The following is a 23,605-nucleotide window of genomic DNA, read 5'->3' as shown; positions in this document are numbered from 1 at the left end:
AGATCCTGATTGTTGGTGATTTCAATATCTCCGGATTAAAATGGCGCTCTGCTTCTCACGGATTTATGTTCGCTGATCCCGAACTGTCATCTTTTCATGCTGGTATCACCAGTTTGCTTGACTGCTACAGTCTAAATCTGCTGCGCCAAACGAATAATGTGGTGAACGAGAACAACAGAATCCTTGATCACTATTTTTCGAGCAAATCTGACTACGCACCAAAAGTTACCGCAGCACCGTTCCCCCTGGTAAAGACTGTTAGACACCACCCTACCCTGCACATATTGCTTGAAGCGATTCGAGTGAAGCATGACTGCAATGCTTCTGACACCTTCAGCTATAATTTTAGAAAAGCCAACTATAATAGCATTATTGACTTCCTGTCGAATATCCACTGGACTGAAATTCTCGACAATGATGATGTCAACGTTGCAGTGCAGACCTTCTCCAATGTTATGAGCTATGCTATCGATCGCTATGTACCCAAAAGGAGTGGCCTTCAATCTAAGCACCCAGCGTGGCACACTGCCGAGCTGAGACGGTTAAAAGCGACTAAAAGCGCCGCTCTGAAAAAATAGTCCAAGTTTGGGGGCTACAAAACATTCTGGAAGCATGTAAACGAGCAAAGAAAGAAATCCGGGTTGCCTTCAACGATGAGCTACGGAGGACGTATGAGCTCTAGTTTACAGGAGATCTGCCAACTATTCTCTGAAAAGTTCGCAAGGGTTTTCTCCAACGAGAAACTGACACCGACCCAGGCTTCACGCGCGGCTATCAATGTACCTCAATCATACCAGTCTTTGAACTCTATCAATATCAACAATAATATGGTACAACTGGCGATTAGCAAAATGAAGGCTTCAACCTCGGCAGGCCCAGATGGTATATCAACTATTATTCTAAAAAAATGCTCTGCCGGTCTAATTGAACCTCTTTGTCATCTGTTTCAATTGTCGCTAACAACCGGAGTATTTCCCGAACTCTGGAAATCCTCCTTCATGTTTCCAGTTCACAAAAAAGCTGATAAAAAGGTAGTTGACAACTACCGTGGTATTACAACGCTAAGCGCAGTTCCTAAGCTGTTTGAAATGGCTGTGTTGGAACCCATCTCCAGCCACTGCAAACAGTGCAGAACACTCAGCATGGATTTAGGCCGAAACGTTCAACATCTACGAATCTTCTGTCGTTCACAACATATGTTACAGATGCTATGTCGGACGGCCTTCAAACTGACGTTATCTACACGGACCTTTCAGCTGCCTTTGACAAAATAAATCACGCTATTGCAGTGGCAAAATTGGATAGACTTGGCTTTGGTACTAATATTCTCCGTTGGATGCAATCGTATCTCAGTGATCGTCGTCTAGCAGTCAAGATAGGTGATTGTGTATCCGAAGAGTTCTTTGCTTCATCTGGTATTCCGAAAGGCAGCCATCTCGGTCCATTGATTTTTCTTCTGTATTTCAACGACGTTAACTTTTGTTTAGAAGGACCACGGTTGTCTTTCGCCGACGACCTCAAGTTATACCATAGAATCCGGAATACTGATGATGCAGCTTTCCTTCAACGCCAACTGGTAACCTTTGCGGAATGGTGCGAGATCAACCGAATGACTCTAAACCCCAAGAAATGTATGGTCATTACGTTCTCGAGGAAAAAAAACGCCAATTCGATTCGATTACTGTCTAGCTGAATCCACAATTGACAGAGCGAATTGCGTCAAAGATCTCGGAGTTTTTCTCGATAAACAACTGACGTTTAAACAGCATATCAGCTATATTGTCGCAAAGGCATCACGCTGTTTGGGGCTCATAATGAGAATATCTAAGCACTTTTCAGATATTTACTGCTTGAAATCTCTCTACTGCTCACTCGTTCGAACAACTCTGGAATATTGTTCAGTTGTGTGGAACCCTCATTATCTTAACGGTGTCCATCGAATTGAGACAGTACAGCGCAGATTTGTTCGGTTTGCCCTTAGTCGATTGCCTTGGAGCAACCCTCACCAGCTGCCAAGTTATGAAGGCCGGGGTTTGCTTATTGGACTCGATACATTGCAAGTGCGACGGGAACTATTCCGTGCTATGACGATTTCGGATATTTTGCAAGATCGAATTGACTGACCCGAGCTTATCAGTGCGATAAACATGAACGTTCGCCCTCGCGCCCTTCGCAATAATTTATTCCTCCGATTACCTCTTCGCCGGAGTAACTATGGAGTAAACGGTGCCATCATTGGTTTGCAGCGGACCTTCAACAGAGTGTCATCCGAGTTCGATCTTCACATTCCACGTAGCAGATTACAATTTGACTTTTTAAATAGATTAAGAAATTATCATTAGGACCACACTGTGTCTGTTGATATTAATTAATAATAAATAAATAGCCCTTATTTCACTGTTTTTATTTTGCAATATTTTCAATCCCACCGTGTGACTATTTTTATAATTGATAATACACAAAATCTTTAAATGCCCTTAAAAACATCTTCTGACATACTAGAGATAAACTGATATTGCCATTTTTCATAATTTTCCTCTTCTCTCTACGAAAAACAATATGCAGTCTCAAACCGCTCAAGTTTTTTTTGACTACTAACGTTGTAAATGTTAAATTAAATGAACCCCTCATTTTAGAAAATGCGATAAATAGATGATGTTTTGTTGTTGAAAAAAACTCTGATATCAGAATAAATTAATGATATTTCAATAAAAGCAAATAAAACTGGTTAATTTTTTAATTTTATATCGAATTCAAGAAGTGTGTAAAGTAGCCCCCAGCCAGTACACAAAAAAATTTTTGTCCGACAAAGTTATAAACTGCAATCAAGGCCCCTATCAACCTTGTCTGAGTGCTCGAACATTCCGGTATTACTAGAAATGAAAGGGCTGACGAATTGGTTAGGGTAGGAGCAGTGATTGACTTTGTTGGTCCTGAGCCTGAAGTGCCAATTTCGACATGTTGGATGAGGGAAACCTCCGGTCCTGGCCTTCGTCCGAGCGCCACAATTATTCGAGAAATCTACAAACGTGTTGCCGAACAAAGACGTTTTTACAACGGCGCCATATGATTTTAAAAATTCCTTCATTTTTCGAAACCCCGTCACTGAACAATGCTCTAACCGGCCACTGCAAACTCAAAGGCAACTATTCAGCCCGCTGAGTCTTGTTCAAGTGATCTTTGTGAATCCGACTACGGAATCTCATATCATGTGGTATGCAAGTGCCCAACGGTAGCGTAATTGCAATTTTTCGGCCGTCCTTACATAGACGACACCGCGTTTGAACGACTGAAACTCAGAGACATACTAAAGTTTCTTATTCCATGCGGTAAAGAGCTTTAGGCTATTTTGCAGGAAATTTGAATTACTTGTGAGTTTATCTCACCAGCTGTTTATTTTTGTGCTGTCATTTTCCCACTCTTCAAATTCTATCTCCTCCCCCTCATTCTCCTTTCCTTCCGATCAGGGAAATGATGAGAAGACACAGTAAAGCACAAATCCTCGACTACTATAGAGAACGTGCCAGTTGAGGCAATATATTCTGATTCCTGCAATGCTTATTGAAGCGATTGCAAACTATTAATCTACCCGTACATGCTCTAAATTTTAAACTTTAATTTTATTCACCAGAAAAAAACATTAGCGTCCTTGGAACGTTCTCGATTGCATTGATATTTAAACTGCTGCCTAGTGAAACTTTTCATTAAAAAATATTAGTCCGATTTCAATATTTTTTTAAATTTTTCAGTAAACATATCGCTATATTTTCTCGCGTCAGCTTTTCTTTGTTTCGCGAATTGTAAAACTTATGCAACGAATAGTCATTTTCTTTTAATTTTTACGTCATTTTTACATTTTTGCCTTTCTCAATAGAAATTGCTCTGAAAACCGACTTTTTAACGGAGGCCCGGAGGGCCGAGTGACATATACCATTCGATTCAGTTCGTCGAGTTCGACAAATGTCTGTGCGTGTGTATGTATGTGTGTATGTATGTGTGTATGTGCGTCTGTGTGTGTATGTGACCAAAAATGTCACTCATTTTTCTCAGAGATGGCTGAACCGATTTCGACAAACTTAGTCTCAAATGAAAGATACAACGTTCCCATAGGCTGCTATTGAATTTCTGATGGATCTGACTTCCGGTTCCGGAATTACAGGGTGGTGAGCACGATCACGCAGAAAATGTCGATTTTAATAAATTCTGCAATGAATATATAAAGGTGAAAATTTTTCCAAAATATGACCACAACTGCTTCGCTTTGTAGTATTAGGTCACTAACATCCATTCAAAGTCTATTTGGCCACCATCATCAGTTCTGGAAGCCCCGGCGGAAGTATCTAAATTCAGAATAACAGTCACATCGGTTTCTCGGAGATGGCTAGACCGATTCAACCAAACTTAGTCCCAAATGAAAGGTATTGCGCTCCCGTAAATGGCTATTTAATTTCATCCCGATCCGACTTCCGGTTCTGGAGTTACAGGTTGTGGCGTGCGATCACATAGCAAATTGCGATTCAAAACGATGCTCCGATAAAAGCAAAAAAGGTAAAAATTTCGCTAAAATGTCTCTCAAACAACTTAAATTTGCAGTTCTAGGTCACCGACGGCCAAACAAACTTTCGCTGACTACATTGACCACCATAGACGGTTCCTGAAGTGTCCGGGAAAAGCGGCCATCTTTAAAAATTAACGAACTCACATCAGTTTCCCGGAAATGGTTGGGCCGATTTTCACAAACTTAGTCCCATATGATGGCTATAATATCCCCACAGATAGCTATAAAATTTCGTACGGATCGCTTATATGGTTCCGGAAATATATACTAAACCACATATGAAATTCCCATATAAGCCGGAACTCAATTTTTTTAATGGGGGAACCCCATGAAATTTCAGAAATCGAATTCGTATTTTTGATGCCAAACATCTTTATAATGCATGAAACGTCGAGATTTTATGTTATCTCAAAAAAAAAAAACAAATTTCATAAAAATCAACTTTTTGGGACTTTGCCGATTTTGCACCTTTTGCCTTTCTTAATATTTCAATTTAATATTGCCGTGGCTGGTTTTTCTTTTACAAAATTTTAGAACTCGAATAATGATTTCTTTTCTTGCATATAGTCATGTCGTGTATAATAAAAATGTAATATATACATTTGAAAGTTTTTAATGAATATGAACCACTCAATAATTCTCCTGTTCATGATTGAGAAAGGCATAATTGCACCGCTAGGTGGATTAAAACATGTTTTTACAAATGAAATGTATAGGATTCCCACAAGCTTTGAAAACTTTTTCCAATTCAGCTCGAAAAATTGGGACAATGTCTGTATGTGTATGTGTATGTATGTAAGTGAACTAATGTCATGTAAATATCTCAGCAATGCAATGGCTGAACCAATCATAATGAAACTACTTTCAAATTAAAGGCTCAACGTGGCAATTTGACACTATTATTTTTTGTTTTTCGATATGTTGTTTACTTTCTGAATTATGAGCCATCATGTCAAAATACGACATATTTGAAGCAAATAACTTTCAAACACAAAAGCAAATAACGCTACGGTACGTGTACAATAGAATACAAACACAATAGCAAACTTGTAAAAATACCTTTTTAACAAACCGTAGATTGTAAAATTCCGTACACGAGCGGCGGAGACATTAAATGTTTAAATGTTTTGTATTGCCCGCTTACCAATTTACAATTTATTCCCAAAAAAGTGCTCAATTTTAGACCTCGTGAGACCTCCTTACAGTGGCGTAGCCAGGGGGAAGGGGGGGGGGGGGTTGGGGGTTGCAAACCAAAATTAATTGGAATGAAAAAAAATATTGGAGGCGACCAGTTTAATTTAAAAAATATTTAAATATTTAATATTTAAATAATTATTTTCGAGGTTTATTATCTGATCATTATATCGAGAACTTAATGTTTTAAACACCATGGGGATTTTTGGTAAATTGTGGGAATGAGATCTTGTAACTGATCTCTTAGTGAGGATCTTATAGTTGACATGTCAATACAAATAAAATAGCTTCGAAAAACTTGGAGTCTTCAGCAAAGTTTTCGAAAATTTTATTGCAAATAACGTGGCTAAAGACACGCAGACAGCTCCATATTTTTAGGGTATCGAGATATATTAGACTAATGATGAAAGTGAACCAACAACTCAAGTTATTCTGATATTACTGTATATGATCAATCTATTCTGCTGTTAATAAACAATATAATAAACATTTCATCCAAGTAATGTGTCTCTGAAACTTACAGTAATATTGAAGAAAACTGGATTTATAGAGTCGATTTCACAGAGTTTTCATACCTTTAATAAAGATGTTTTAAATGAAATTCCAAACTTTGCTGAAGACATCAAGTCTCTTACTACTTTTTTGAAGAGTTGATTTTCCATTATAATTTCTAGGAGGATTTATCACTACAATGTTTATGTCAGAAGATGTTTTTATGTTGGAACACTTGTTGCTAAAATTTTACTTTAATACTTTACCGTCCAATCAGTCTAAGGACATGTTGTCCTTTTCGGTATCAAGAAGTCGTCTCCAGTTCACTCTGTCTATGGCTGTTTGTCGCCTCGCAGGGTACAACGACTTCCAAATTTCTCCGAGCGAACAATGGGTGGTTCTTCAAGCTACTGTTGCAATACGTTATCCATACGCCGTCTGTACATTCCGTCTTTCATATGCACCCCATCGTAGATCGTTCTCAACACGTTCCATTCGAAAACACTAGGAGCGCATTGGTCTCCCGTCAGCATGCTCCAGGTTTCTTGTCGGTAGAGGTTAACTTCATGTACGACACACATTCTTCGATCGAGGTGTTTTTCAAAGCCCAAAGTAACAACGTTCACCTACTAGAATACGTTTCCAAATTTCGCTGTTGAAGTCATTAGTGAGCCAAAATACACGAACTCGTTAACCAGCTCGATATCATCGCCACCAATCGCTATACTCGGTTGGAGGCGTAACCTCCTTCTTTCACTGTGTCTGACGCATTTGTGACCAGTTCAATTCGCTTTGCTTCAACCGTCAGTCAGAAGTACGTCCCCATCATCATCTCAAGATTGTGTGCCACAATATTGACGTTACCGGCGAAGCTCAAAAACTGAACGGACTTTCGGAAAACCGTACCATTCGTGTCATTCCTCGCTCTTATTATCGCATCTTTCCGTAGCCTGTTTCAAAAGGGCTCGAAAGTATCTCTAATATTCATCACACATCACTCGATCTATTGTCGTTTGTCCGAGAATTCGTATTTGGGAATTATATGCCAATTTTCTCAACAAGTTTGCTTGCTAACGGTGATTAGTGGCGATAAAGAATTTGAGAGAACGTTTTCAGCAATGTGCTTGCTGGGTAACTAGTTGCCGCAATCCCGCTTAACACCCTTTTCTCCCAGATCTTCAAAACTACCTCTCTTCCGTGTTTCAGCAGCTCACATCGCTGTTGATCATTGTCAGCGGCTTTATCAGTCCTGAACCGTCCGATCTCCTCAAGAATCTTAGATAGATCCGGCGCTGGGAATCTGTTATCGGTTGCGCATGTCCCCAGGCTGATTCTTGCGATGCTCTCGTCGTCTACTGCTAAATAGAATATTTCAATGTTCGTAATAATAAACTTATCGATCAGCTCACACTCGGTTGTGAGAAGGTCTCCATTAGTATCTCTTCATATGTCGGTCTGTGGGACATGGCTTTTGCTCGAACGATTTATCTACTCGTAGAATTTTCGTAACTCTGTACAGATGCTCTTTCGCCTCGATATCCCGATCTTCCTGTACGCGATTCCGAATCTATATTCGCACTGCGGAAGGTGCGAACATTTGTTATGTTTGAGAAGTAATTTCCGTTCATTAGAACGTGGATTTGATGCTCAGTTTATAAGTTTTATAACATTTTATAAAATAAGTTATCCATGAATATATGAAAGATATTGTTCATTATTTTTTCTCCTTTGTAGAAGGGAAACTGCTGAAGTGTTTTTGTTTTTGAACTTTCAATATTTTATCAAATTTACATTATATTGAAGAAATTTCGAAAATCAATCGATTTTCATCAACCCCTTCCCCCCAAACTAAATTTCTGGCTACGCCACTGCCCCCTTAATAAAATTTTGTTCACTCGGGTGTTACTGCTGTTCAAATTCAGCGTGGAGATTGTGATTATAGAGTTCATTATGTCTTTGGTAAGGGTATTGGTATTAGTAGGATTTTCAGCATGGTATTGGTCATGAGCTTCTGGTGGTGATGTTAGTAGTCCATGCACACCAAAAACCTGTTTTAATCCAGCTAGTGGTGCGATTGTGTCTTTCTCATTTATTCAAACTATGATTCATTAGCATGTCATGTTCAATATAATAATGAAAATTTGTATTGCATTCTTATAATGCACTCAACCCACATTTTAAAGAGTAAATATTATTAGCTTAATCAGCATGAGTTTAATGTTATCTTCATGTGATCATATTTTGAAATGTTGGGGAATGGGTTTGGAAGTGGAGGGGGTGGGAGCTAGTAGAGTGATAGTCGAGAGTATGTCAAAAATTCATTATCTTATTTCGGTATGCGGGGTGGATGAAGGGAATGCTGGGATGAGAGGAGTCGAAAGAGGGGAGGGGGGCAGAGTGGTGAAGGGGGGAGGGGTAAGGATAAGCAATGGGGATGCAACACCCATCTGAATATTGTATCTTCCATTTGAGACTTGGTTTGAGAAAATCGATTCAGTCATCGATCGTTGTGACTTTAACTGGGGAATATTCCCGGAAACCGGAACTTCCGGAATTGTCGATAGAGGACAATATATTCAGTGGCATTCAGTGATCTAGACCTGCGAATCAATGCTTTTTTGTTAGGGGAAACTTTGCCACTGCGACCACTATTCAGGTTATCTTTTGTGGCTACCTCTGTTTGCTCTACATGTTACAAATTACTCGAATCCAATGTAGTTAGATGCGAGTTGTTTGTTTGTCCACATGTGTCGTCCCAATCGGGTAATACATTATTAATGTAGCTAAGGATCCGTCTGTGACAGGTACGCCATACCTCGTGAGGCGTCATAAGATGTCTTCCGAAGTATCGCTCCCTTCGAATAAAAAATACTGTACAATGGCAGAGAATATGTTCCGAGCTCTCGGGCTCGTAGTTTTTTTTTTGGTGGAGACGAACCACTGCGACCAGTATTTAGATCTATTGTGGTATGCCCCTTCCTTAATCTAAGTGTACTATTTAGTATCTACTGTGATATATCACTATTGATGAGTGATTGTCGTTATTGAGATACACAATCTTCCCAGTTAGGCATACCACTTCGTATGAAGTTTATTGCCTGCTAGGGATTTGCAGTCAAAATATCAAAAGGCGCCAATGTTCCTTTACCGAGGACTCTTAACCTGCTCTGCGTTGTATCAATGCACTGCATTCGCAGAGCAGATACTCTGATGTTTCACTTTCAAATCCGCTGACGCGGCATGTATTGTTTGTAAGCTTATCATTTTTTTAAATGATATTTACTCTGACCATGTCCGGTAAGTAGTCCTGTCATAATGCGTAGCTCTTTTTTGTTTAGTTTAAGCAACACCAGACTTTTTTTCTTGTTCGATGATATAAATTTCTTAGATTGTCGTAGACTAGGTGTGGTCAGTAATCAGGAATCAGTAGCGTCTGGCTCAAATGGCACGTTCCCCGATGATCGGAGATTTGTGCCTTGCCAAGAATCGTTTTTTCATCATTTCCTGATGGGAAGGATTGGGGAAGTGGTAAGGTTAGGGGTAAGGAAAAATAACGACACAGAACAACTGGACCAACGAAGTCAGTCGCAGCACCAGCTCTAGCCAATTCATCCGCCCATTCACTTCCAGTAATACCGGAATGACCGGGTACCCATAGAAGGTAGATAGCAATTGAAATGCTAAGTTCTTCGATTTGAGTTCAACATGCGATTACTAATTTCGATCTCGAATCTGCCGAACTAAGTGCTTTCAGGGCAGCTTGACTGTCAGAGCAAAAATTGATTCTTTTACCGCAAATTCCCTATTGAAGTGCTGATAGTACACCTTAGAAAATCGCAAAGATATCTGCTTGTAATACGGTACAGTATCTTCTGGTTTAATCTCATTTCATGACAATAGACACCAGCACCGGCTCGACCCTCCAACAAAGAACCGTCAGTATAACTACACTACATGTGAGTGTAAGGTCACTCGGAACCAAGTGAATACTCATCCCAAATCCCAATTTGGGGCAACAGTCTTGAATGGTTGCACGATCTATTGGGTTACTGTTCCAGAGCCCAGTAACCTTAAGACGGTATGCACAATAAGGTGGTTCTTATTTCAGAAACACATATATTGGTTTTATGTTTAAAGGTGCTGCTAGAGCAGCAGTAGGTGTAGTCGAGAACGCACCATCGCCATCAAGACCATCCTCTGAAGATGGTTTAACTTTGATTGAACTGTCATGATTTCTCCCTTCTGCTACCAAACAAGGCACCCGTATGCCAGTATTGGTCTAACAATTGTTGTGCAGATCCACTAAATGTACTTGGGTTTGAGTCCCCAAGATTTACCGAAAGCCCGTCTACATTGTCTGAAGGCCACGCAAGCTTTCTTGATCCTGAAATCGATGTAAGCTGTCCAATTAAGTTTTGAGTCAAGACTTTCCCCAACGTACTTAACTTGATCTGCGATAATAATTTCAGAGTCAAAGAACTGCAATGGACGAGCTCCGGTTGTAATCCTTCGTTGAGTGAAAAGCACCATTGATGTTTTATTTGGATTAACTGATAGCCTAACATGAAGACACCATTGCTCAACAACACATAAGGCTTGTTGCATCAAATCAAAAAGTTTGTTAATTCAAATACCGGTGATCATTATATGATAATCATCGGCGAAACCATTCGTCAGAAACCCAAGCTCATTAAGTTTCCTCAACAAGCCATCGGCAACAAGATTCCATAGAAGTGGTGACAGCACACCACCTCGAGGACATCCGTAGACACACAGTTTCCTTATCTCTACTTGTTTTAACGATGAGCACAGATATCGGTTGCTAAGAACTGCGTGGATCCAGTTCGTGATATATGAAGGTACTCCATGACCTCGTGATGCTTCCAAAATGAATTCGAAATACACGTTGTCAAAAGCACCTTCAATATCGAGAAAAACTCCTAAACTTGATTGCTATTGTGAAAAAGCTGTGAATGATGCAAATGAGTGAAATATTTCTTTTGTATTTTTTGGTATTTTTGATTTGTCGTGTTGTTCCGGATACCCAATGCCCGAATTTGAAAACTAGCAACACTGTAATGACTAAAAAACAGAAATATATAAATCATTGTAACGGACGGAAGCAAATTTTTTTTGTTCGCTATATTTAGTCTGCCGAACCATCCGATTTTCCTGCCAAAGTTTTAAATTGAGCTATCGTTGGACATTTTGGTCCGTTCTCCCGGATCTTGGAGGATTTTCGTATGGTTTCCGGCAATTCGCAAAGTGTTTATTGCATCGTGCGCTAATATCGGCACAAGGCCAAATTACGCATTGGTGGCGCTCCGCCACCGAGAGTGTGCCCGTGGTACGAAACATTGGACGGTCGCCATCTTGGCGAAAAGTAGTTGTCGACGCGGCTCGACAAGAGTGTGCCCGTGGCACAAAGGATTGGACGCACGCCATCTTGGCGAAAATCAATTGTTGAAGTGACTCGACAAGAGTGTGCCCGTGGCACGAAAAACTGGACGTAGTGTCGCGTGTGATTATATAAAATAAGAAGAGACTGAAAATTATTGATGAGTGAAAGTGAAACACCCCGTAGATCGTCGAGCACAGTTCAACGAAGAAACATTCTCGACGCGCTCACAGGATCACTCGGGAGGGAAGAAGGCGGAGTGGATCGTATCCCGACCGTTGCCCAGCAGAAGGCCGCACAGCAGGCATTAATTTCAAAGCGCATTATGGCGCAGAATTTAGAGATTCTTGTCGACCGGCAGGAGCTGCTAACAGACAAGTTGCTACGAATGCGTGAAACGTTGCAGGAGGAAAATATCAGCGTTCATCTATTAAAGCTTCACGTACAAACACTGCGCCGAACAGCGGATGAATTTGAAAAGGTTTACTCCGAAATGGTCTCTCTGGTAACTAAAGAACAACGCGATGCTTTGAGACTTGAATATGCCAACTTCGAAACGATCCATAACGATGTGTATGTGACGCTGCAGACGCGAATCGACCAAGTACAGCAGCAATTAAAAGTGCAAGAGCTTCAGCATGTTCCGGTTTCGCTGCCTTCCTCACAGGCACAGATAGCTCCAGTATATGTGCAGAGTCCAGCTCCTCACCTCCAAGCTCCATTTCCAACTTTTAACGGTACTCTCGATAACTGGTACAGCTTCAAAAGCTTATTCCAGAGTATCATGGCTAAGTACACAAACGAAAGTGATGCTATGAAAATTCTGCATCTACGAAACTCGCTCACTGGTGAAGCAAAAGATAAAATAGATCAAGAAGTGGTTAACAACAGCGATTATGCCACCGCGTGGAAGATCCTGGAAGATGCCTATGAAGACAAGCGTCTAATTATGGACACCCATATCGACGCTATCTTGGACTGTCCGAAAATCACTCGAGATAATCGTGGCAAGTCGCTTTCAATGCTAGTTGAGCTTTGCGGTAAACATACCGATGCCTTGAACGGCCATGGATACCCCGTCGAAGGATTGGCAGAACTCATACTGGTAAACGTGCTGTACAAAAAACTCGACAAAGAGACACAGGAGCAGTGGGAAACAAAGTTGGGTAGTGGCGAGCTCCCTGAATTTGATGAATTCATCGATTTCTTGCGCGAGCGAGGTCGTGTACTGCAGCGGACGAATCGGGCCCAGCAGCCAGCGGCACATCAGGCAGCCCCTAACAAGCGACAACCAATGAATCAGAAGTCACACGTACCTTCCAACTCGTTTGTACAGGTAGCAAAGGAGATATGCCCATGTTGCAAAGCAGAGCACTCGATCTATCGCTGTGCCAAGTTTCAAGCTATGCCCCTGCATGAACGTAAAGCTTTTGTGGCCAAGGCAGTCCTGTGTTTCAATTGCTTGAAGGTCAAACATCGAGTCAGCAAATGTCCGTCGGAGCAAGGTTGTAAAACGCAAGGTTGCGGTCGCAGGCACCACAGCATGCTTCACAGCAATGACACTCTCGGTGTGGCAAGTCCAGACAAGCACGCAAACAACGAAGAACATGAAGCAGAATCCGATTTACAATCTGAGAAGCAGCCGAAGGTTCCTGAACAGCGAAACAGTGCTACAACTCTTTGTGCTAACATTGGTGGTGCCAGACAGCAAGTCGTTTTATCGACGGCCCAAGTATTGGTTACCGGAAAAGGCAATTCGGTCGTGAAGTGTCGTGCTCTATTGGATTCTGGATCCGACAGTAACATTATAAGTGAGAAATTAGCAGAAAAGCTGCAATTGAGGATGGTTCTGGTAGATTTTCCTATCAGCGGCTTGAACAACATCGAAACACGAGTCAAGTATCAATTAGCAACAAAGTTCCGGTCCTGCACCAATTCGTTTACCTCGGCCATGCTTGATTTTCTGGTCGTTCCACGAGTAACCTCAAATCTTCCAGTTGCTGAGATTGATGCCCAATTGTGGCCGATTCCATCCGGCCTGCGGTTCGCTGATCCTAAGTTCCATTCGCCAGGTGAAATAGACATGATCATCGGAAATGAGGTATTTTTTGACCTAATAAAAAAGGGTCGATTGAAGTTCGGCGTCGACGGTGTTACGTTAGCAGAAACGGAACTAGGTTGGGTCGTAGCAGGTTCGGTACCAATCAAGAACACCCAGCAATATTCTCAGGTATACCAGCTTAACCGCCATGAAGAGATGCTCAATCAAACGATGGCGAAGTTTTGGGAATTGGAAAACGTTCACCCAGAGAAAACTACGACAACAGCTGAAAATGTGGTTGAGAATCATTTCAAAACCACACACTACCGTGACGACTCCGGTCGATATGTAGTGCGACTGCCATTCAATGGCATGGAATGTCAACTTGGTGATTCTTACGATGCTGCTCGAAGACGCCTCAATAAGCTAATGATTCAACTAGCAAAAAACCCAGTCAAACGTGATGAGTACTACAATTTTATGTCCGAGTATTTAGCCTTAGGTCATATGTCGGAGGCTATTCAGTGCACGGATGGTGGTGGCTACTACATTCCCCACCATGCCGTGTATAAGGCGTCGAGTTCGACTACAAAAACAAGAGTGGTTTTCGATGCGTCGGCAAAAACCACCACTGGTCTATCCCTCAATGACACGCTATTGGTTGGGCCTACGGTGCAAAATGACATCGTCTCGATCATACTCCGATTCTGCATCCACCTAACTGCCGACATTTCAAAAATGTACCGGCAAGTAAGGCTACATAAGGATGATTGCAAATTTCAACAAATTCTATGGTGGGATAATAACGGGCAGCTAAAAGTGTACGAACTGCAAACAGTCACATATGGCATTGCTAGCTCACCTCATCATGCGACGAGAGTATTAATTCAACTGGCCACTGACGAAGGTGAAGAATTTGAGCTAGGAAGAAAGGCTATTACGGAAGAGAGTTACATCGACGATTTCTTGACTGGTGGCTCGTCGATTGAAGAAGTCATTCGTATCTATTCGGAATTATCAGAGCTGCTACGTCGTGGTGGCTTTGAAGTGCATAAGTTTTGTTCAAACAGCATTGACGTGTTGAAAGCCATTCCTAAGGAACTACAAGAGAAACAAGTCAGCTTTGATGAATCTGGTATAAACAACAGTATCAAGACGTTGGGGTTGATCTGGAACCCCCAGGATGATTACTTTATGTTCCGTGTGGCTCCAGAGGATTGCGGAGTGGTGCCGACTAAGCGCAAGGTGTTATCGGAAATCGGACAGCTTTTCGACCCGCTCGGTTTCTTGGGTCCGATTATTGTATATGCCAAATTAGTAATGCAGGACATTTGGCGCCTTGGTCTTGATTGGGATCAAGAGCTGCCAGGGGACCTAATGAGAAAATGGAATTTATTTCGACAGCAACTTTTGGCTGTGAATCAAATGCGTAAATCTCGTTGTGTGACACAAGCTCAAGCGATTACTCTGGAGCTGCATGGTTTCTCGGACGCCTCCAAGCGCGCCTATGGAGCCGTTCTATATGTTCGAAGCGTAGCTGTGGATGGTACAATCGACGTTAACTTGGTGGCCAGCAAATCTCGTGTAGCTCCACTCAAACCGACAACGATTCCACGACTCGAACTTTGTGGTGCAAGGCTGTTGGCCGATCTGGTACAGAAAGTGGTTTCCGCGATGAATATTTCATTCCATGCTGTCAAATTGTGGTGTGATTCCCAAATAGTTTTATGTTGGCTGAAAAGGTCTCCTCTCGCACTAAATCAATTTGTTGCCAACCGTGTTGCTGCAATTGTAGAGTTGACGCAGAACTATCAGTGGGGCTACATACAATCCGAAGATAATCCTGCTGATGTGATATCTAGAGGAGAACTACCTGAAGCTGTAGTGTTAACGGTAGTAAGTTCGAGCCAACCGATAGTGCTCAATAGACTAAGCAATTATAAAAAGATCAAACGAGCGTGGGTGTACGTTCATCGGTACATCGATTATAAGGTGCATAAAATACATAAAATTGGTGAGATTACAGCCGATGAAGTCAGACGGGCAGAGAGGTCAATTTTATTGCTTGTACAACGTGAAGCATATAGTGACGTTCTGAAGGCATTAAAAACAAATTCTGCCCAGCATACATCGTATCGAAATCTGGCGCTGTTTGTTGGTGATGATGGTCTAATCAGAGTCGGTGGTCGCTTGAAATATTCAGCTATTCCGTACGATGGTAAACATCAAGTGCTGTTGCCACAAAAACATCACATCACAGAAACGATTGTGCGAGATTTGCATCAGGAGCACTTCCACGTTGGTCAAAATGGACTATTAGCTATCGTTCGTGAGAAGTATTGGCCGGTCCATGTAAAGCAGCTGATTAAGAAGGTTGTTTCAGCATGTCAGGTGTGTGCTCGACAGCGTCCGAAACCGGGTGTACAATACATGGGCAATCTTCCAGGAGTTCGAGTGAATCCATCGCAACCTTTCTCTAAGGTTGGAATAGACTACGCTGGTCCGTTTATGATTAAGCTCGGAGGCCGAAGTACGAAGCTATACAAGGGATACGTTGTCGTGTTTGTTTGCTTGGTAGTAAAGGCTATACACTTCGAGTTGGTCTCAAGTTTGTCGACGGATAATTTTATAGCAGCTCTGCAACGTTTTTCCAGCCGTCGTGGACTGCCGAGTGATATATACAGTGACAATGCAACTACCTTTGTTGGTGCAAACCATGAACTAGCAGCGCTCAAACAACTTTTCGAAGACCAGCAGCATGATCTAAAGGTAAAGGAATTCTGTAGTACTAAGGGCATCCGCTGGCATTTCATTCCCCCCAGAAGCCCACACTTTGGTGGAATCTGGGAAGCGGGTGTGAAATCTATGAAATACCATCTCAAGAGGGTTGTAGGTGAGACACGACTTACCTTTGAGGAAATGAGCACCTTTCTTGCGCAAACGGAAGCCATTCTCAACTCGCGACCATTGTGCCCAATGTCAGAGGACCCCAGCGACTATTCCGTTCTGACGCCATCCCATTTCTTGATCGGGCGCTCTGGTGTGGGTTTACCTATGCCGTCTTATGATGATGAACGGGTAGGACGTCTCAACAGGTATCAGCATCTCCAGCTGATGAATCAACATTTTTGGAACAAATGGTCGCGCGAATACCTTCATCATTTGCAAGGCCGCCAAAAGTGGAACACGAAGGTTAACTCGAATTTCAAGATTGGTGCGATGGTCTTGTTAGTGGAAGAAAACTTACCGACGCAACAATGGAAACGAGGCCGCATTGTTGCTGTACATCCCGGCGAAGACAATATTGTTCGAGTGGTGACAGTTAAAACGGTAAACGGAGAGTATAAACGAGGAGTAGCGAAGGTTGCTTTGATGCCTTCTGTTGAAACGGGTGAAACGGTTGAAACTGAATTATCAACGGGGGGTGAATGAATGATGCAAATGAGTGAAATATTTCTTTTGTATTTTTTGGTATTTTTGATTTGTCGTGTTGTTCCGGATACCCAATGCCCGAATTTGAAAACTAGCAACACTGTAATGACTAAAAAACAGAAATATATAAATCATTGTAACGGACGGAAGCAAATTTTTTTTGTTCGCTATATTTAGTCTGCCGAACCATCCGATTTTCCTGCCAAAGTTTTAAATTGAGCTATCGTTGGACAAGCTGTTTGCTTTTCTCAATAGAAAGGTATTGCAATTGCTCTGAAAACCGACTTTTTAACGGAGGCCCGGAGGGCCGAGTGACATATACCATTCGATTCAGTTCGTCGAGTTCGGCAAATGTCTGTGTGTGTATGTATGTATGTGTGTGTATGTACGTCTGTGTGTATGTGACCAAAAATGTCACTCATTTTTCTCAGAGATGGCTGAACCGATTTTGACAAACTTAGTCTCAAATGAAAGGTGCAACGTTCCGATAGGCTGCTATTGAATTTCTGATGGATCCGACTTCCGGTTCCGAAATTACAGGGTAATAAGTACGAACACGCAGAGAATGTCGATTTTAATAAATTCTGCAATGAATGTATAAAGGTGAAAATTTTTCCAAACTATGACCACAACTGCTTCGATTTGTAGTATTAGGTCACTAACATCCATTCAAAGTCTATTTGGCCACATTGGCCACCATCATCGGTTCCGGAAGCCCCGGCGGGAGTATCTAAATTCAGAATAACAGTCACATGGGTTTCTCGGAGATGGCTAGACCGATTCAACTAAACTTGGTCTCAGATGAAAGGTATTGCGTCCCCGTAAATGGCTATTTAATTTCATCCCGATCCGACTTCCGGTTCCGGAGTTACAGGTTGTGGCGTGCGATCACATAGCAAATTGTGATTCAAACCGATACTCCGATGAAAGCAAAAGAGGTAAAAATTTCGCTAAACTGTCTCTCAAACAACTTAAATTTGCTGTTCTAGGTCACCGACGGCCAACCAAACTTTCGTTGTCTACATTGACCACCAGAGACGGTTCCGGAAGTGCCCGGGAAAAGTAGCCATCTTTCAAAATTTACGAACTCACATCAGTTTCCCGGAAATGGTTGGGCCGATTTTCACAAACGTAGTTCCATATGATAGCTATAATATCTCCACAGATGTCTATAAAACTTCGTACGGATCACTTATATTGATCCGGAAATATAGACTAAATCGTCCGGTCACAAATGAAATTCCCATATAAACCGCAACTCATTTTTTTTTTTCAAGGGCGGGACCCCATGAAATTTCAGAAATCGAATTCGTATTTTTGATGCCAAACATATTTAAAATGCATGAAACGTCGAGATTTTATGTTATCTTGAAAATTGGGCCGAGTGACATACACCATTCGATTCAGTTCGTCGAGTTCGGCAAATGTCTGTGTTTTTTTTTACAATGGAGAAGACCTTTACGTCCTAGCCCAGTACACGTGCTATTGGTAGGGTCCAATCTACCACACGGGGTGCACTGGGGGCGTTTCGGGCTCGAATGGTGACGCTGCCATTAATACCGACTAAACTCCATTGGGCTCCGCCATCATTCCTCCCAGGAACTACCTCTCGGTATTACTTCTGGGGGGATGGCTGTACATAATGTACTCATTCACTCTCACTCACGCGTTCATAAGTCCCGTATGAGGCTTACTTGGGTGCTCTCTCTATCGCACCTTGATTCACTCTCAAACACTCCCACATGGGGCTGACTTTTGTGCTCACCTTTTTCGTTCCTTGCGAGGCTGACTTGTGTGCTCACCTTACTCATTCCTTGCTAGGCTTACTTTTGTGCTCGCCCCACCCATACCATGTGAGGCTGACTTGGGTGCTCACCCTATCACCTGATTCACTCTCGATCGTGCCACTCTATTGTACCTCTGTCACTCTCCCTGGCATCCTATGTGGGACATTTTTCTTAGGCCCCACTTCTGACATACCATGCGAGGCTGACTTGTGTGCTCACCTTTTTCATTCCTTGCTAGGCTCACTTTTGTGCTAGCCTCTACCATACCATTGAGGCTGACTTTTGTGCTCACCCTTAACATGCCGTGTGAGACTGACTTGGATGCTCACCCTTTCACTCCTCTGCCACGCCATGAGGCATCGATAGCTAAGTCCCAACATACTACGCTACGACCCTCCCGTCTTGGCATGAGGCAGTCCACTTATACGCCTATACACTCACTCTTCTGTCTTGCTTCGGGGTGGCTGGGTTTACCCCTTACGCGGTTGCCAGTCGCTGCGCCAAACCTGCCTCGCCATGAACAGACCATTCACTCCCTTTTTTGCGCTTGGCCTTATTCGCTCCAGCTAACCAATCACTAGTTAGCCGTGCCCATCGTCTGTTGCTCGGTTCGCCAGATTACCTGTAGCCTACTGGCAATCTGGATGGTAGCAGCCAAGACTGCGTTCCATTTCTCCACCGATTGACACATCCGCTAAATAAGGGTATCAGGGGTTGTGTCCCAGCCACAGACGTCAAGCATTGCTCTTCTTTCGACGTCGAACCGATGACATACGAACAGTATGTGTTCGGCAGTTTCGTCTACACCTGGGCAGTCTGGGCAGACTAACACCTCCGCGTGCCCGAACCTGTGGAGGTACTGTCGGAACCAGCAATGGCCTGACAGGAATTGTGTCAGGTGGAAGTGAACTTCCCCATGGGGTCTTCCCACCCAGCTTGATATGCTAGCTATCAGCCGGTGGGTCCACCTACCTTTCGAGGAGTTGTCCCACTCACGCTGCCATCTGGCGACCGAGGTCACCCTGCTGCGCTCACGAGCTCCCCTATTTCCACGTAGCTCGAAGCACTCCTCATCTTCCGAATGACCAGCCCGACTGGCATCATGCTCGCTATCACGCAGGATGCATCGTGTGATACCGTGCGGTAGGCAGATATCACTCTGAGGCACATCACGCGGTAGGTGCTCTCCAGTTTCTGTAGGTAAGTGGTTACCCTCAGTGCCCTTGACCATGACGGGCCGCCGTACCTGAGGATAGATACGGCAACGCCTGCCAGTAACCTACGTCTACTGGCGCACACCTTTGAGCTGTTGGACATCATTCTCGATAGAGCCGCAACAGCAGTCGACGCTCTCTTGCATGTATATTCGACATGGCTGCCGAAGGTCAGCTTGTCGTCTATAATGACTCCGAGAGACTTCAGACTTCGCTGTGAAGTGATCACGACTTCTCCCACATGGATAACTGCATGTTGTGCCGACTTGCGGTTGTTTACGATAACTACCTCCGTCTTATGATGAGCGAGCTCCAGGCCTCTCGCGCTCATCCATTCCTCCACCGTGCTGATCGCGTGTTCTGCGGTTAGTTCTACCTCAGGAATTGACTCCCCGTAGACCTCCAAGGTTACGTCGTCAGCAAAGCCGACGATCTTGACCCCAGGAGGGAACTTCAATCTCAGAACCCCGTCATACATGAGGTTCCATAGCACCGGACCTAGGATCGAGCCCTGCGGGACTCTGGCGGTAATCGGAACCCTTTTCTGACCGGCATCGGTCTCGTATAGCAGTACGCGGTTTTGGAAGTAACTTTCCAGGATCCGGTACAGACCCACCGGTAGGCTAAGCCGGTGTAAAGAGAGCGTGATGGCATCCCAGCTTGCGCTGTTGAATGCGTTCTTCACGTCAAGTGTCACTAACGCACAGTATCGAATACCTCGCCTTTTTCGTTGGATCGCTATCTCGGCAGTATTTATCACTGAGTTGAGAGCGTCCACTGTGGACTTACTCTTCCGAAAGCCAAACTGGTTGCTTGACAGACCGTCCGTACCTTCCGCGTACGGGGTTAGCCTGTTGAGGATGATCCTCTCAAGCAGTTTGCCAGTCGTGTCGATCAGACAGATTGGTCTGTACGCCGATGGGTCGCCTGGCGGCTTCCCGGGCTTCGGCAACAGCACCAATTTCCGGAGCAAAACTTTCAATTACCCATTTGATCGATTCGGTTGTCACAATTCTACGAGCAAATGCCCAAGAATCAGAACTACCTGAAAAGAACTCAGGTGCTGTGATGGCTCCGTAGAGCCTGGAAAGTGTGTGTCAAGAAGACAGTTGAGTACTACATCTTCGTCAGACGAGTATTCACTATCAGCAGTTCTAACTGAATTGGCATGAAAGTCTTTCGGTTTCGAAAGTAACTTATTTAATCTACTAGCCTCGTTGAGACTTGAGACATTTGTGCAGAGGCTTTTCCGACCACTTAGTTCAGAGGATCGAAGGGCACTTCTGTATGCTTTACGAGCCAACTTAAATGCCTCCGACCCGTCCCTGCGTCTACGATTCCAAGCTCTTCTACATAACTCTTTGAGTCGAACAAGTTCGGTATTCCACCAAGGTGTTCCTCTAGAAGCACGCATAACTCGAAGCAGACAAGCCTCGTGGTATGCTGCTACTATTATCCACGACCTCATCCAAGTCACTTGGAGATTCAATCGTCGAAGGATACCCATAAAGCTAGTCGCCAAACCCTCTTCGCAGAGGTCTCAGTACGTAGATTTAGGATTACGATATGTGACGATATCTAACGAGACGTTTAAATGATCATAGACAATGCACTTATGATCCGATAATGACGGTTCGAGCTCGTTTGGTACGAGCCAGTTTGCCAACTCATGCGTAATACCGTCAGAGCAGAGAGTTATATCTAACACCTCTTTTCTGCCAGCTCGTGCAAATGTTGGGCGGTTTTCTGCATTAAGAATGTACAAATTTGTACTACTTAAGTATTCCATTAATCTGGTGCCTCTCAAATTGATAGATAGGTTGCCCCAAATTATGTGGTGGGCATTTGCATCACTGCCGATTATGAGAGGTAACCCATTTCTGCCACAGTATGTTACAACCCTTTTGAAATAATCAGAAGGTGATGGTTTATTATGCGGCAAATATGCCGAACAATAGACATATTTCTTGTTTATGTTGTCAACAGTCATATTTACCGTGACAGCACAAATATCGCTAGTTGTGAGATCGGATATAAGACATGCGTCAATAGCACTATTCGCTAGTATACATGCACGAGGCATTTCACGTGGATTTGTCATGCCATTTTTGTTGAAAGCTACGAAGACGAGGTTAAGTAGCTTTCCAGCGCAGAAGTTTCCATTACGGAAATACGGTTCTTGAACCAAAGCTATGCTTTTCTTTCCTGTACAAGGCGGGATAGATTCATAGTTGCTGTACATTTATGCTGAAAATCAATTTGTGCTACTCTAACCATACTTGATTACAGAAGTACATATTTCATCATCAGCATTTGTTGTACAGCAACTAGCAGATACTAAACACGTTGGCTTATAATCGCCTATAACGAACTCTGAAATGGGTATTAGGGACATGAGCATCATTTGAATTCCACGATTTGCGAAGAAACAAACATCCACTGTGTCAGTGATTCGCGTAACACAGCAAGGGTAAAATCCACGACACTCCGTGCGCGACTGGCATATTTTAGTCCTGCCAGCCATTCAGTCCTCAGTAGGGAGAAACACCTTGACTTGAGGACTTCTGTTTTCAGTCGCCTCTTACGACATGGGAACAGGAACCCAGTGGATCAATTCTTGGTTGAAATACTTGAACCCGCCGGATACCACACGGCCTCTAGGCTGGTTTTGTCCGGAGAAAGATAATAGACTGTTATCAATCTCCTAATGGACCATAGTCGGTAAAAGCTCCGTTCGCCACTGAGAATATTTTAAACCCCCTCAATAATTTTAACCATAGCGCGGGTCGTATGGCATTATGGAATTTGGGTTCCCTGTTTGTTGGGTTTTTACTACCCGAACAGGAAGTCCGTAGTATAATTCTTAGCTGGTTGAAACAACCACTACCGACACTAAACGGCTTATCTGGGCTGTTCGGATAAGGCAGCTGACATTGAAGGACAGCTTCCGTAGATGGCCTAACAGCCTCTTGTATCGTTTGTAAGCTTACCATTTTTTTAAGATGATATTTACTCGGACAGTGTCCGGTAAGTAGTCCTGTCATGATGCGTAGGTCTTTTTTGTTTAGTCTAAGCAACTGCAGGCTTTTTTATCGTTGGATGAGATAAATTTCTTAGATTGTTGTAGACTAGGTGTGATACTCCATTTGTTCTTTATAGCTGTGATTTTCCACTTTTTCAATTCTATGTGAGGGCACTCAATGAGACTCCACAGAACCCTCTTCTTGTTTATGTTGTCAACAGGCTTTTTTATTCCATGCAACTCCACAATGTCCTGGAACCCAGTATAAATTAATTTGATTTTTCTCTGCCAATTATCGGAGTGCAAGAATACACTCCCACAATCGTCTGAGCTCTCGATCGAAGCAGATCGTTTTCTTGTTTTCTGTGCATAGAGTAAATCAATATATATATATATATATATATATATATATATATATATATATATATATATATATATATATATATATATATATATATATATATATA

General features: G+C 42.8%; 1 protein-coding gene across 1 annotated transcript; it reads left to right on the top strand.

Moving 5' to 3' along the window:
- The first annotated feature begins 11,802 nt into the window (after positions 1-11,802).
- Positions 11,803-17,115, top strand: LOC131694948 (uncharacterized). Its single transcript, XM_058983494.1, has one exon. The coding sequence runs from the start codon at positions 11,803-11,805 to the stop codon at positions 17,113-17,115; it is 5,313 nt and encodes a 1,770-aa protein (XP_058839477.1).
- The last annotated feature ends 6,490 nt before the right edge of the window (positions 17,116-23,605 follow it).

Source organism: Topomyia yanbarensis, unplaced genomic scaffold (assembly GCF_030247195.1).
Source record: "Topomyia yanbarensis strain Yona2022 unplaced genomic scaffold, ASM3024719v1 HiC_scaffold_203, whole genome shotgun sequence".
NCBI classification, from domain to species: Eukaryota; Metazoa; Arthropoda; class Insecta; order Diptera; family Culicidae; genus Topomyia; species Topomyia yanbarensis.
Note: the sequence above shows the minus strand (reverse complement) of the source record. Positions and strands in the feature narration are given on the sequence as shown.